The sequence below is a fragment of the Mus caroli genome, chromosome 4 (assembly GCF_900094665.2).
Source record: "Mus caroli chromosome 4, CAROLI_EIJ_v1.1, whole genome shotgun sequence".
NCBI lineage: Eukaryota > Metazoa > Chordata > Mammalia > Rodentia > Muridae > Mus > Mus caroli.
In genome coordinates this window covers 40,428,323-40,443,922 of record NC_034573.1, presented here as the reverse complement: position 1 = coordinate 40,443,922, position 15,600 = coordinate 40,428,323, and the positions used below count along the sequence as shown (strand labels likewise).

Here is a 15,600-nt window from a genome sequence, read left to right as displayed (position 1 = left end):
GAGGCATCTAAGGCATACACCACCACACTGGGCCATAAAAGTACTCTACCTAACCAGCCGGGTCATTGTCTTTAGCCCTGGGTATAGACTTGTAGACTTAATCATTTATCCGGTAACTGAGGAGTAAGGCTTCTCTCTCTCTCTCTCTCTCTCTCTCTCTCTCTCTGTCTCTCTTCATTATATGTAAGTACACTGTAGCTGCCTTCAGACAAACCAGAAGAGGTCACCCTATCAATACAGATGGTTGTGAGCCACCATGTGGTTGCTGGGACTTGAACTCAGGACTTTGGAAAGAGTAGTCAGCGCTCTTAACCGCTGAGCCACCTCTCCAGCCCCAGAGTAAGGCTTTTCAATGATGAAGTTTTCGTATTTCAGGAATTCATCTGGTGATAACGGTCATAGTGACCCAAGAAGGACAGGAGACCAGAGGCAGGAACAGAAACAGTTCTGGGTGGGAAAATATTTGAAAATATTCCCTGATGTTTTGAAGGTTTGGATTTTCCTTGGGCTTTTATAGAAGACTAAAAAGAAGACAGACTTGGGCCAATAAAAGCTCGTTCAGCAAGAGTGTGTGCTAGGCTCTGAGACTATATAAATAGACAAGCCCAGTCCCCTGCTGAGGGTATGGTGCAGAGCAGCACATGAGCCACCCGGGAGCCTTCACGTATACAGGTGCTCAGGACTCTCCCATAGGGTTCTTATATTTGAGGTGACATCTGTACACGGGCATTTTTGTCTTTATGGCTTTATGTCTAAGGTTTTAAATGTTTAAAAATACTTTATGAGTATGAGGGTTTCCTGCATGTACATGCATGCTTGGTGCCCACAGAAGTCAGAAGACAGCATCTATGGAGAGCTTTGTCTGTCTGTGTGGTTGCTGGGAATTGAACCCAGGTTCTTTGCAATAGCAACGCATGCTCTTAACCACTCAGGTTTGTCTTTATTGTCTTATATGTCCCAGGCTGGCTTGAAACTCACCTGGTGAGCACGTATCCACACCTGGCTTTATGCAGTGCTAGGTTTGAACCGAGGCCTTTATGTACTAGACAATCAGTCTTCCAACTGAGCTACACCCCTAGCCTTTTGTTTTAAAGTGTTTATGTGCTCTTAAGCACTGGTGTGTGGCTTCATGGCTGCCCATGTATGTACAAACCTATGAAACCAGAGGGTAATGTCTGTCTTACTCAATTGCTCTCCAGCTTATATAGTCAGACAGGGGCTCTCACCTGAACCCAGAGCCTACTACTTGGGGTAGTCTAACTAGCCAGCTTGTTGCAGGGCTTACCTGTCCTTACCTCCTGCAGGCCGCTACACCCACTCAGCATTTACATGGGTGCTGAGCACCCAAAGTCTAGTCCCTTACTTGCATGGCAAGTGCCTTCCTTACCCACTGAATTTTCTCCACCATTCATTTTCTTTTACCATTCCCTATAAATTCATTATTTTCTTACTATTCATATCTAGACTCCAGAGCCAATCAAATTATTCCTGTTTTCTTGTTGGTTTAGAGCTTTGAGGTAATGAATTAGAACGTCTAAGAATCTCCACTTTGTGCTGCCCTCTTCTTGTGGCAGGAAGGGTTCTGGGCATACCTGAGCTACACCTAAAGACTTTAAAAAAAAAATGTGTTTTCGTAGCTCTGGCTTACTTCCAACTCAGAGATCAGCCTGCCTCTGTCTCCCCAGTGCTGGGATTATAGCACAAGCCATCAGGCCCAGCTTTTAAATGTGTGTGTAGGTGCCTGTGGAGGTCAGAAGTGGCATCAGATCCCCTGGAAGTGGAATCACCACAAGTTGCGAGCTACTTCGTGGGTGCTGAGAATCAAACCTGGATCCTCTGGAAACTCGGCTGGTGCTTTGAACTGCTGAGCCATCGCTCCAGCTCCCTTTGCTCCGCTATTTTTAAAGACAGATTCCTAGGTCTAGTATCTCCAAGTCCACTTGGTTTTGAGTCTCAGTGGTTGGCAGAGTTGGTTGGGAATTAGCCGCCCTGAGTGGCAGGTCTTGATGGAGGGCAAGCCCCTTTCACTTTTGACTGTCTTATTAACAGCGCCGACTAGTGGCAACTGCAGCTTAGCCCATTTTTACAGCGTGTACGTGTTGCCCAAAGGCACACAAACTTGTTTCTCCAGCTAGACAACAACTCTATCTTCTACAAGAAAAAGGGGGGTAAAAAACTTTTGGAAATTTCATGGACAAAACTTCTGACAGAGGGCACAGTATCAGTTTTAACTTTTTAAGAATTCATAACTTTCTCTCAAAAACCTGTCTCCTAATACTGATTATTTCCTACTAGGGACTTGTTTAGTCAGTGACAACAAACACTTGGAAACAGCTTTTCACGGTTAAGCCTTTAATCTGTGGATTCGCATATTTTTAATATTTTATATTACTGGTAATGTCAGGTGGATTTCCCCCTCTCTTCGAAACCAACAAGATTTTGAAATCCCCAAACATAAATATGCAAAGAGTTTGGGTTAAAGAATCTTTTTTGGGGGTGGGGGGTTAAAGAATCTTACAAGTGGCTAAAGAGCAGGCAATTGGAGCAGGGAGAGAAAATACGGTTGTTGCTGGTGCCTAACTTTCCAATGTACGCGCTGGCTCTTCATCCTTATTTCGGTTCCAGTGGTTTGGAGCACAAACGTTCCCACTTAATAACTCCTAGCCTAGCTTGCTTGTAACACCTACCATTCTTGATTTTCTTGCCCTTTTCCGACAAATAGTTATTACTTAAAAAGTGGAGGGGAGTAATAAATATAACCCGTATGCCCACGTCCAAGGAAAAATTTAAACATTTAACGTCCAGCTCTTGGGCCGCTAGTTGGCTCAGCGAGTAAAGGAACCGGCTAACACGACCTGACTTTGATCCCGGGAGCTACGCGGCGAAAGGAGTATCGGCTCCGGCATTTTGTCATTTGACTTTGACTTGCTCCCGCGCACACAATAAATGGGAAAAAAAGTCCCAAACTCCAGTTCTTTTGCTATGTGATCAGAGATGGACATTCACATCCTTTCCCTTTAAACTCAAGGTTATTTTTGTTCACTGAGGCCGCTTATAATTCAAGGGTATCTTTGCGTGTACATCTTTATCCACATGTCCCACCTTCGGAGGGTACGGTGCAGGCTGTCGCGAGGCCGCCATCGCCGCGTGGTGGGTGAATGGTGGGCCTCACAGCGTGCGGGAACCCACCCTCCACGCGGCAGCTCGGCCGCCATTGAGCGCGTTCTCCGAGACCCGGCACCTAGCGACAACTGCGCAGGCGCCAAAGCCTAACGCGCGGAAGCGGAAATCAGCGTTGGGCGCGCGGACGACTCAGCGGCCTGTAACCATGCGCGGCTTGGAGAAGCAGGGCCCGTGTGCTGCGGCGACCCCATGTGGGTGCGCTCAGCCGGCCCTGGAGACAGGTAACGTTATGGAAAAAGGTGGCGCCGCACCCTAAGCTAGGCGGCCCGCTTCCCTGGCCAGAAGAACGCGAGCCACCTGACGTACATTCTTGTCCTTGCCGCCAAAGGGAGGGTCACGTGTCCCGACGACCACGTGACATGCTAAGGCTAACGGGAGTGACGTATTAGGATCTTGGTACACGGGGTGTGGTCTGGGCTTAGTCTCAGTACAGTAGCTGCGTCGGCCACGTGTGTAGTGTGGTCTTTTTCCTTACGGAGTTACAGGGAGGTGGGATATGTGTGACTGATGCCCTCATTTGGTCCAAGTTTCTTCGTCTTTAATCTTTTCCCACCAGTACATGGATGAGGATTTAAAAACAAAACCCTCAAACAAACAAAAACTATACAGCAGTAATTGTAAATATTCTTGGAGAAAACGTCAAAGTTGTCAGAAGCGCACACAATATAGATATATGGAGAAAGGCAGTTTATATAGATAATTTACAGTGTGGTGTCTGCTTTTATAGAATTCAAAGTGTATTGTTTAGGCTGGAAAGTACATATGATAAGATCTCTTTCTGAAAGGAAGTAAATGATGATAAAGATCAGATTGCAGCTCCTGGAAGCAGTCGACAGAGATGCAAGTAGTGGCACTGAGGTCTTTGGAGTGGCTGGCAGGTGTATTATGCTTTAACTTACACACATAATATATATATATATATATAAAAACCCTGGAGACAGGGTTTTTCTGTGAAGCCCCAGCTGTCCTGTGCTCACTCTGTAGACCAGGCTGTCCTCGAACTCAGAGATCTGCCTGCTTCTGTCTCCCAAGTGCTGGGATTTAAAATAGGTCTAATACATCACAACAGTAAAAAGCGTTTGTATAAGCAAAAAGCAAGGAAACATGTTGTGAGAGATAGCGCTAGATCTTACTGGTTGTACTAATAGGATATAATAGGATAGATAGGTTTGATGCAAATTAAATAAAATGGAGATCTGGAGTGTCTCTATAAAGAACATAAAAAGAAATAATTATAAATTATAGTTTATACTGTATTATATATAATCAACATATTAATATAATTTATGAATTTTTATGACTATAAGTAAAAACTGAGGTGGGTATGCTGGTGCACAGTTGTGATCCCAGCAGTTAGGGGATGGGGCTAATGCTGGAGGTGTATACGTTTGAGGCTGGCATGAGTTACATAGCAGGACTTTATTTAAACATGATTTTAATAGTTGTGTTGTACCTAGATTTTAGAACTATGAAGTCAATACTGAGAGGAAAACGTGTTTTCTTACCTCTTGGACCCTTTGAGTAATGATTCTCACCCAGTTTTCTTCCATAGGGAATCTTTTAACTGAGCCAATAGGGTACTTGGAATCATGTTTCCCAGCCAAGATTGGCACTCCAAGACAGCCATCCATCTGTAGCCACTCCAGAGCCTGTTTGAAGATCAGAAAGAGCATCTTTAATAACCCTGAGCATTCCTTGATGGGCCTAGAAGAGTTTTCTCATGTTTGGTAAGTCGTTTTCTGGTTAGAAGTGACAGCTCGGGCCCTGAGAGAGTGTGCCAATTGAAGGCAGCTTTGAGGTTTGTCAGCTATACCACCCTTGTCTATATATATGGATTATGTATGGATTCCCATATTCAATTTGTGCATTTGATTGTTTGTATACTTGGACACCATTTGGAATTTGTGATTCACTGACGGAACATGTTTTAATTATGACGTCTCTCTTCTGTTTAGCTTTAACTAAACACCTCCTTGATTCTGCCTGTGGGTCATTATGCTGGTCTCTAGAACAAGACTCAGCAAACTGTGGTCTGTGGACTACACATGGTCCATTGCTTACATTATACATTTATGGGCTCACAGCTGTGCTGACTGTAGCACCATCTGAGGCTGTGTATTTTCTGTGGCATACCTATTGGTTTACGTATTGTGTGTGGCTCCCGGTGTAAAACTCTGCTCCATTTGCAGAGTAGTTGAAACAGTGACTGGTTGGCCGCAAATCCTAAAATATTAATCATTCGACCTTTTACAGAAGACGTTCGTGGGCCTTGTTGTAGGTAGGCCCTTGAAGGATTCTGTGTACTCTTCCTAAAAGACAAAAAAAAGCCTTAGAAATTTGGATACTTCTTGCTGTCATCAGGAACTCTGTTTCTGTCCATGTTTACCTTGTCACAGGGAGGTACAGTGCTGTGTTTAGTTTATCTTCTCAATTACTATTGGCTCATGCTAGCTGTTTGATGGCTCCTGTGTAAGTTGCACGTTCTTGTTCTTTGCTGTGAGTCCTTTGAGTTGAGTTTTTTACTTGGTGACTTATGTGAGGATGACTTACATATCGTCAATATTGGCTGACTCACTGTGTATAGTGAACATCTCCTAGACCTGAATTTAATGGGTTAATGAATTCAGCACTGTTACTGTTTTCCCTCATGCTTCTGGCTTTCATATTCTGTTTAGAAAGGCCTCGTTAAGTTGAACTTTTCTGAACTTCAATTTTTTACCCTCAGAGTGAGGGCTAAGTTGTACTTCCTATTGCTAAGGTACAAAATGGGTATGAAAATGTCTAGTATACTACATGGAAACAGCAGCCACTTAGAAGCAGTGTGTCAAGTCTGTTAAGTTCCTACTGTATGCCGGTCATTGTGTTGGGTACAAAGAATGTGGAGATGAAGGGGGGAGGGCCTATTTTCTTTTGACTGATAACCTTAATAAGAACTGTTCTTCCTGTTCATTAGTGGGAGATCACAGTCCCTTCTCAAATCATTATACAAAAATAATGTGTCCTTTTGTTAAATAAGTGTTTTGGTTTATTTTCAATAGGATTTTGTTTGTTTTTCACAAAAATGGCCATTTGAACTACAAGGCAAAAGTGCAGCCGCCCAGGCTGAATGGGGCAAAGATTGGAGTGTTCTCCACACGGAGCCCTCATCGCCCTAATGCCATAGGGCTGACGCTGGCCAAGCTGGAGAAGGTGGAAGGTAACTCTCTCTTCATCTTTGTCTTACTCTGGGAAAAGTCAGCTGGCATTCTCTGCTAGCTGCTGTTCATGCCTACACTGTCCATGTCACCTTTGCTTGCCCCCAGCCCTTAGGAACGTGTGATAATTGAGAGTGTCAGCATTGGAAACACTTAGGAAACACTGCAGACTGTGAAAGATGCTCAGGGCCTAGTTTATCATTTATCCACTGTAAACACCAGTGCTGTTTTAAGAACTCATAGGTTTTATAAGCATTAGATTAGTAAGAAGATTGCTTAGGACTTGGGATGTAGGAAATACAAGATGATTAAATTATCCTGGCTATTTCAGGTATGATGCATAGTGCCTAGTTGTTGGTGCATTTCTGGAAAGCAGAACAAAGGTGTCCTTACTTCTTGCAAGCTGAAAGGAGAGACATTTGAGCTACAGTGCAGGCCATCAGCTGTGCTGTGTGCATGTGGCCTGGGATAGAATTACATTGTAGGTTTTAGCAATGTCAGGATGTAGAAGTGCCACAGCAGAATACTGGATTGGTTTTAACTATGTTCCTGTATAACCTAGTCAGATGTTTTCAGAGAGCTTCTGTTTGTTTGTTTGGTTTTTTATTGTTTTTGATCCAGGGTCTTTTGTATTCAGGTTGACCTTGAAATCCATATAGAACCGAAGATGACCTTAAACTTCTGACCTCTTTCCTCTACCTTCTGAGTGCTGTTATTACAAGAGCAAGTCACAACAGTCAGTTTATGTGGTGCTGTGGGTTGAACCGAGGGCTTTGAGCATAGTAGGAAAGCACTCTGCCAACTGAGTTCCACCCAGCTCAAAGAACTTCTCACTACATTTTGGTTAGAGAGGCAGAAGGTGAGAGCATGGGGGTAGGAGTGGAGAGCCTATTCCAGGCTGCATCTCCATTGCTTGCTCCTGGAGTGGGCAGAAGCATGAATGGCCTCTTGGGCTCTACAGGGTTTTTGCTGAGGGCCTTACATGACAGGCTCTCGATGCTCCTCAGGGCTGCTTTGCTCTGTTCGGGCCCTGTACTCTGCTAAAGTGTGCTCAGTTGTTAGGTGAGTTGTCCAGCAAATTTAGTCGCTCATCCGCCTGCTGTTGTCAAGGTGGCTCACCAAATCGGACAATAGCACTTTACGACATTTTCTGATCATTCACACAAACGGCATTTTTTTTTTATTGGATATTTTCTTTATTTACATTTCAAATGTTATCCTGTTTCCTGGTTTCCCTCCCTTCTGAAACCCCCTATCCCATCCCCCCTCCCACTGCTTCTATCAGGGTGTTCCTCCACCCATCCACACACTCCCACCTCCCTGCCCTTGATTCCCCTACACTGGGGCATCTATCAAGCCTTCCTAGGACCAAGGACCACTCCTCCCATTGATGCATGACAAGGCCAGCAAATGGCATGTTTTGATTACTTTTTTATTGCTGTGATAAGACACTATGACCAAGGCAACTTATAAAAGAAAATGTTTACTCAGGGATTACAGTTTCCAAAGATTAATTACAGTCCATAGTTATCATGGTGGAGAGCATTTCTGTGGGCAGGCTTGGGGTAGTAGCTGAGTGCTTAGTTCTTGATCCAAATGCATGAAGTGGAGAGAGATAACTTTGAGATTTCAAAGCCCAACCCAATGACATACCTTCTCCAGCAAGACCTGTTTCCTAATCCTTTCTAAACAGTCCCACCAGCTAGGGACTAAGTATTTGAATCCACAAACCTTTGGAGCCCGTTTGAACTCAGACCACCACACTGCACTTTTTTTTTTTTAATCATTGACCTTGTGCCAGGTCTTGTAAATGGTAGAGATACATTGGTGATTAACTCAAATAAAAATTCCTGCTCATATAGAACTTAGCCTTCTGTTGAGGGAGATGAAATCGGGAAAGTGAATGGGCGAACAGTAATCAATAATGAATAATGTAGGGGTGGAAATAGAGTGCTTCTTTTTATACTTATCATAAAGGGTCATGAGCCAGTCAGTCCTGTGTTAGAAGGTCATAATAAATACTGCTCATGCACAGGGACAAACAATAGCATGAGCCATGAACACTAGGAGTTTCCCATGAACTCTCAGGTTCTCCTTTGTATCCAATCATTTAAATAGCGCAGGGTCATCTTTCCAAAGTTCTAGGTTTGCACACAGCATGTCTCACATCTGAGTCTTCATGCAATCATGTTTTTCTTAAGTAGAGTCAGAGTCAGTGTGAGCACACGATGGGTTTTGGGTTTTGTTCAGTCAGTGTTCCCAGAGTCAGGATAGGAGGCTCTGTACCAGTAGCAGGATGTGCACAACACCTATCCAAGTGGGACAGCAGGAGGAGACCTTAATATTTAGTGATAGGGCCTTGTGCCCTGATGACTTTTTGAATCTTTTTTTTTTTTTTTAAGATTTATTTATTTATTATATGTAAGTACACTGTAGCTGACTTCGGACACACCAGGAGAGGGCGTCAGATCTCATTACGGATGGTTGTAAGCTACCATGTAGTTGCTGGGATTTGAACTCAGGACCTCTGGAAGAGCAGTCAGTGCTCTTAACTGCTGAGCCATCTCTCCAGCCTGACTTTTTGGGTCTTTATGAACATTTCTCGGTCTGTATTAACAAAAATGATTCAAAGCATATCCGTTTATAGACAGAACACATTGATGATGTGTTTAAAACCTTGCTATTTTTCCAGGGGCCAACTGAATGGGCTCATCTTTGCTGCTCCTCTTCTGTGAGGTTGTTTGTCAGAGTTCATTTCCTCGTAGATGTAGGGTTGAGGATCTCAGCTTTCTGCTGCTATTGGCTGGAAACACCCTCAGGTCCTAAAGCTGCCCATACTTCTAGGCCATCTTATGGCTGCTTGCCCCCTGGGCTTCCCCACCACGCCTGTGCAGTTCATCAGTCTGCAGGGAGAGCTCATTGGGTTGAGTCTGTAGTCAGCGAGGAGTCCTATATGGAACTCATCATAGAGCTCTTTGCCATGTTCAGTGTCTTAGATGTACGTTGAACTCAGAGAAGGGGTTGCACAGGGCATGCGCAGCAACTTGGGGAATGTCGGACCTTCTGAAGTCTGCTTGCCACTGTGGAAATGCACGTTGGTCTTGGTGACACACTGAGGACTGACGTGTGCGGGGTCCTCTGTGGGACCCAGAGGAAAAAGAGCCAGGAAGGTTTGTAAATGATGTGTTCTGTGAGAGCCTTGAAGAGTAGTAGTTTGGTAGATGGGGATGTGGGTTTGTAGTCAGTAAGGGGGCTCATTGAGGTCAAGGTAGGTGTTTGAGAGAGACTTAGGGGATAATCCTGCCCTCCGTTTGCCTTTCCCATCATCCACTGTAGACCCATAAGAGGATCTCTGTCTCCCTTTAGGTGGAGCTGTCTACCTGTCTGGAGTTGACATGATAGACGGCACACCTGTGCTAGACATAAAGCCCTACATTGCTGACTATGACTCACCACAGAACTTCAGTGTACACAATGACCACCATAAGCTGAGGGCTGAGGCCCAGGCTGACGGCACGGCCAACAGTTGTGACCAGCTGCTGCTCTCAGGGCGTGGGAAAGTACAGCCTCGCCAGAGCACCAAGGAGAGACTGAAATGCCTTGAAGACAGGACCTCAGGAGAAAACTCTCAGAAGTCCAGAGACATGTCAGAAATCCAGCACACTTTGCCAGAAGACAGAGAGAGAGCGTTGGATCTGGCACTGGAACCAAGCCGAGGTGAGAGCATGGATATGCCCGAAAATCAGCTTGGCCCACCGGAACTGAAGAGCTTTCTGGAAGAAGGCACAGATAGACCAAGGAAAGTGGAAGGTGCCTTAGTCCTGCCGGGGGGCAGTGCAGAAACACAGTGGGATGCTTCCTACCGTGCTGGGACAGCTGACAGAGTGCCCTGCAGTGTTGTCCCCAGCTGGGTGACGGAGGCTCCTGTAGCCCCTTTACAAGTCCGGTTTACTCCTCATGCAGAGATGGATCTGAGGAAGCTCAATTCAGGAGGTGAGTGTGGGTACCCTGGGTCTCCTAGGAGTGCGTGAGAGATGTGTTTCTTACTGTGCTGGGGAGCAGGATGTGTGTGTGATGGGCTTGTCTTTATAACGAATCTCGTCACGGTTGACACTGGTGAAAGCGTTTGTGTCTGTGGAGTACTTGTCATGGCTGGGCTTTGAGGAGCAGGTGATGAACTCTGGGTGCACTGGCACTGGTGCCTTTCCTTGAGGACGGTTTAGGTGGTGATGAGTCCAGGTGCTCGCTCAGAAGGCGTCTGTGGACAGTGGCTGCTGCCTGAGGACGTGTCCCTTGACTTATTTATTTGATTATTTAAATCATGTGTATGCATGTGTATCTGTCTAGGGATATGTAGAGGTCAGGGGAGGCTTTGTATCTCTTGGAGCTGGAGTTAATTCAGGTCCTTTGTATGAGCAGCCAGTGGGCCACATCTCCAGCTCTGCTTGCCCATCTCTGTTCTTTTTTTGAGTAGCAGTCATATCATGGCTTGTGCTTGGTCTATACTTGGATGCACTCAATTTCTTACTTGCTTCCCTATCTAACCAAAGAGGTATCTGTTTTATTCTGTCAGGGCTCCCTAGGATCTCACAGCACAGAAGACCCTCCTGCCATAGTGCTTTCCCCACCAGCAGGCACTTCCTGCCAAAGAAGGGTCACAGGACCTGTTGTGGAGCGCATTTAACACACGGTTCTTAGCATGTGTTTCCCCACTCCACAGCAGATGGAGAATGAAGGAAGCTGCTGGCTGTTGAGAGGTGGGAATGAGGATGCTAGCAAGTAGCTGGTTTCCAAGGAGATGACAGATATCCAAAGGGTTGAGAGCCGTTCTTGTGTTACTTGTCAGTAAACAGCCAGCATGACCATAGCAAGAAGGACATACACTGTTTACTGTGCAGTTCTTCCCGAGCTTCTCCAGCACTGTTCTGGCCTTAGGGAGAAACAGCAGTGAGAAAAGGGGATCAGAAAACCCCTGCCCTAGTCTACGGAGCTTGCCTTCTAATAGGTGAAGAGACGAAAGCTCAGGTATAGGAAGTCAGTACACTGCTGTGCAAAGTACACAGAAACACTGTCAGGAGGTGATGGTGGCACAGGACATAGCAAAGAAAAGGGCAATGTCAGCAAGTTACATTTAGAAATAGATGCTGTCTTAGGGTTTGCTGCTGTGAACAGACACCATGACCAAGGCAAGTCTTAATAAGGACAACATTTAATTGGGGCTGGCTTACAGGTTCAGAGGCTCAGTTCATTATCATCAAGGTGGGAGTATGGCAGCGTCCAGGCAGATATGGGGCTGTAAGAGCTGAGAGCTCTACATCTTCATCTGAAGGCTGCTAGGAGAAGACTGGCTTCTAGGCAGCTAGAAAGAGGAACTTAAAGCCCACACCCACAGTGACATACCTACTCCAAGGCTACACCTCCATATAGTGCCCCTCTCTGGGCCGAACGTACTCAGACAACTACAGCTTGTCTTGCCTGTTTTGGAGACCTATGTAAAATACACAGTGTTTGTTATTTTGTAGGTGTTCATATTAACTCTAATGACAGTAAATACTTGATGAAGGTGATGGTCATCTCTGAAATGAGTAGGTTTCCAGACCCTGTTCTTTTATGTGAGGTGCAGACCGAACACTTTTCATGCTGAAGCTCATTGTTCTGAGTTTGACCTGCGTGGTTGTAATGACAGGCTTCTTATTTCTCCTCGCAGATGCTAGTCAGCCGTCTTTTAAATACTTCCACTCGGCAGAGGAAGCCAGGCGTGCCATTGAGGCTGTGCTGTCAGCAGACCCTCGGTCTGTGTACCGCCGGAAGCTCTGCGAGGACCGCCTTTTCTTCTTCACTGTGGACACAGCACATGTCACCTGCTGGTTTGGTGATGGCTTCGCAGAGGTTGTGAGGATTAAACTGGCTTCTGAGTCTGTTCAGGTGGCTGACCCCGAGGAGTCCTTGGTGGCCCTGGGGTCTTGAGCCCACTGTTTTCAGAAGCTCCGTTGGCATCTGATGTGCCTGCTCTTGTCATCTTACTGCTTTGGTTGGTGCTGTTTTTTGTTTTTCTTTTTTTCTTTTATAAAGACATTATTTATTTTATTATATTATATTCTTTTTTTTTAATCCTATGGATTAAATCCCTGCATTTGAGGGTCTCTCTCTCTCTCTCTGAGCTTTGAATATTCTTGAGTTAGAAAGCCCTTCCCCCAACCTCAGGAAAGTCATTGCTGGTGTTGTTTTGCCTTACTCTGTGACTGAAGAAGCTGCTGTGACTCAGCTTTAGATGGTTGAAATGAAACGGATGAGGTGTGGGACAGAGTTCAAGGCAGACCCTTGTGTAGCCCAGGCTAGCCTGAGACTCTGATTCTCCTCTCAGTCTCCTGGGTATGGGATTATAGCCTACACCACCACACCTGGCTCAAGATTCATTTTGTGCCGCAAGTCATGGTTTGTGGAGGTGGTAGACATAAACAAGACAGCGTATTACAGGTTGATAAACTAATTAACACCACACAGTTCCATGCCATGTAGGAAGTGATTGTAAGAATGTGTGGCCTGTAGGAGATTTTAATGAGATGGGCTGAGATAACTGAAGATTTACAATCGGAGTAACCAAATTAGACACCTGTCAACATGACGCTCTTTCCTAATCAGAGCTGCAGATCTCAGAGCTGATTGATCAGGGTTTGGAAACGACCCCACGGCCTGTGGAAACTTGTCCAGCCATGGCGGCTGATGACATTTCACTCCTAAGCCAGATTGGTTTGTAGCTGTTTACTTCCTTTGACATTACTTACAATGGTTTGGGACAGATCTTAAATTCAGTTGTTCTAAAGCTTTTTTTTTTAAACAAAACAAATCGAAAAGGTTGTTAGAAGTTGTAAAATAGCACAGAGGTCTCTTTTAGCCTTTATCTGGCTTCTTCCATAAGGAAGATCTAGACATATTGTATAGAGTTCTAGCTCAGAAGTTGGCATTCTACATGCTGTTTTGTTGATGTGTTCTGTTCATGTGTGTGTGTATTGTGTGGATAGTCTGCGTGTGTGGGTGTGGGTGTAGAGGCCAGAAGTGGCATTTACACTTTTTTTAAATTATATTTTATGTATGAGTACACTGTCGGCCATCTTCAGACACACCAGAAGAGGGCATCAGATCCCATTACAGATGGTTGGGAGCCACTATGTGGGTTCTGGGATTTGAACTCAGGACCTCTGGAAGAGCAATCAGTGCTCTTAACTGTTGAGCCATCTCTCCAGCTCCTACATTTTAAAAACAATTTTTAAAACACCCTTGGAGTTTTGCATGGTGGTACATACCTTTAATCCCAGCAGAGTTTGAGGCCAGCCTGGTCTAGAGAGTGAGTTTCAGGACAGTCAGGGCTATGCAGAGAAACCCTGTCTCAAAAAACCTAAATAAAACAAATAAACATCCTTGAAAATAAATAAGATCACCCAAATTTACCAGATCCAAAGACTACAGCTTACTGAGTGTCTAGAGTTAGAATTAGCATTTGGGATGGAAGTTGTAGAGCATCATATGAACTTTACGGACTGAATATATTTTATACTATTTTTATTTTATTTTTTTGAGACAAGAGTCTCATGATATAACTCTGGCTGTCTGGAATTCACTCTGTAGATGAGTTTGGCCTTGTCTCACTGAGGTCCACCTGCCTCTGCCTCCCGAGTGCTGCACAGTGCCCAGCTTAAATGAGTTTTCGGTTTTGAATATATTTTATACTCTTAGCCACCACCAAAACACAAGATCTGTGGCAGAGTTCGAACTAGGAAAACAAACCATTAGCTTCATATCCTCTTATAAAATGTGTGTTTATCACCTCTTAGAAATCCTTATTGTCATGACTTTTAGGTGTGTGTACATTTGTATGCGGGTTTTCCATACGTAAACAGGAACCCAGGAGCCTGGGAACTGCTGGGCACGGGTGCTAGGAACTGAACTCTGAGGCTTTAATTATGTGTGGGAGTGTTTCGCCCAAGTGTACACGTGTTCACCACCTGCAAGCTGGGCACCGAGGAGGTCAGAACACTAGATTCCCTGGACCTGTGTCAGCTTCCCTAGAACTGGAGTTCAGATGGTTGTGAGCTGCTGTGTGGGTGCTGGGAATCAAACCTCAGCCCTCTGTAAGAACAAGTGCTCTTAACCACTGAGCCTTCTTCCCAGCCCCTCTCTCTTTAAAACAAAACAAAGCAACCTTCTTATTCTTGGAGATGTTTTGATCCTATTCACCCCTCCTCCACCTCTCCCCAGGCCTATCCCCCAACTTTGTGTCCTTTTTAAAACAAAACAAAACATCTTCACGAGCTGCCCCTGATGTTGGGTGTGGCCTTTCCCTGGGGCGTGACTGACTTACCAGGGCCTGCAGTCTTACACAAAACTCTTCTTCCAGCAGCTAAGGGCTGCCATCAGCTCCATGGCCTAGTGGGGGAATTTGGTGTCTAACTCCCATCTCCATGCTGGATTTGGCCGCTGAGCTTGTGCAGGTCCAGTGAGTGCTGTCAAAGCACTGTGAGTTCACATGTGCAGTTGCTCTGCTGTGTCTAGAAGACGCTATCTTCTATCTTCTTGTATAGTCGTCCTTCATCTCCGGCTTCCACTTCTCACATTCCTTCTTAGTAATGACCCATGAGCCTTGGGAGACTTAGGTGTGGTTCAGGTGTTCCACTTAGGGCTGAGCATTCCGAAATCGCTTCCTCTTTGCATATAGAATAGAAGGTTGAGAGCAGCGAGATCTGTGGGCGCAAACATAAGTAGGTATTATTTTTCCACTTAGACTGTGCTCCCTCCCTCCCCCTCTCCCTCTCCCAAAGGAAGAGAAGAACAGTCATTAGTGGAAGAGGAGGTGCAGCAGAGAGCCGGACCCAGCAGGAGAGCAGCACCTAGAGCCGCTTCAATGCTCGTGAAGCCCCAGTCCTCTAGCCTGGCCACAAGTGCCCTTACCCACTGGGCCATCTCACTGCCCCCTCTCCCCCAAGGCCTGGTCTTTTCCTGACTGAAGCTAAGATTGCTCTTCCCATCGTCAGGGGAAGAATATAATTGAAAACTACCCAACCAAGAAAACAAAAATCAAGAAACTGCACATGGCACAGATGGGCTCACAAAGCTGCAAATACTTGTTAATGTCCTTTTCAGAAAGACTGCTGGCTATTGATCTAGAACATTGATTCTCTGAAGTGGTGCTTCAAGATCTAGAAACGTTTCTTGTGAATGGAGTTTT

At 45.3% G+C, this 15,600-nt stretch overlaps 1 protein-coding gene across 2 annotated transcripts; it reads left to right on the top strand.

Annotated features, from left to right (window-relative positions):
* The first annotated feature begins 3,290 nt into the window (after nt 1-3,290).
* On the top strand, nt 3,291-15,392 carry Trmo (tRNA methyltransferase O). 2 transcript variants are annotated; one of them, XM_029475796.1, is made up of 6 exons: nt 3,299-3,404; nt 4,736-4,910; nt 6,222-6,379; nt 9,744-10,370; nt 12,085-12,302; nt 15,157-15,392. In XM_029475796.1, exons 1-6 carry the CDS (start codon nt 3,329-3,331, stop codon nt 15,373-15,375), a joined length of 1,473 nt encoding a protein of 490 aa, XP_029331656.1. In that variant the 5' UTR covers nt 3,299-3,328; the 3' UTR covers nt 15,376-15,392. The 2 variants fall into 2 exon arrangements, with proteins under 2 accessions (XP_021016488.1, XP_029331656.1); XM_021160829.1 differs by lacking the exon at nt 15,157-15,392 and having other exon boundaries at nt 3,291-3,404; nt 12,085-12,469.
* The last annotated feature ends 208 nt before the right edge of the window (nt 15,393-15,600 follow it).

What these genes read in the sequence shown, in the direction of transcription:
- Trmo (XM_029475796.1), top strand. Translation starts at nt 3,329, where the DNA reads ATGCGCGGCTTGGAGAAGCAGGGCCCGTGTGCTGCGGCGACCCCATGT. An exon ending in CAAGCTGGAGAAGGTGGAAG is followed by an intron (nt 6,380 to 9,743) that starts GTAACTCTCTCT and finishes GTCTCCCTTTAG; the next exon opens with GTGGAGCTGTCTACCTGTCT. An exon ending in GAGGAAGCTCAATTCAGGAG is followed by an intron (nt 10,371 to 12,084) that starts GTGAGTGTGGGT and finishes TTCTCCTCGCAG; the next exon opens with ATGCTAGTCAGCCGTCTTTT.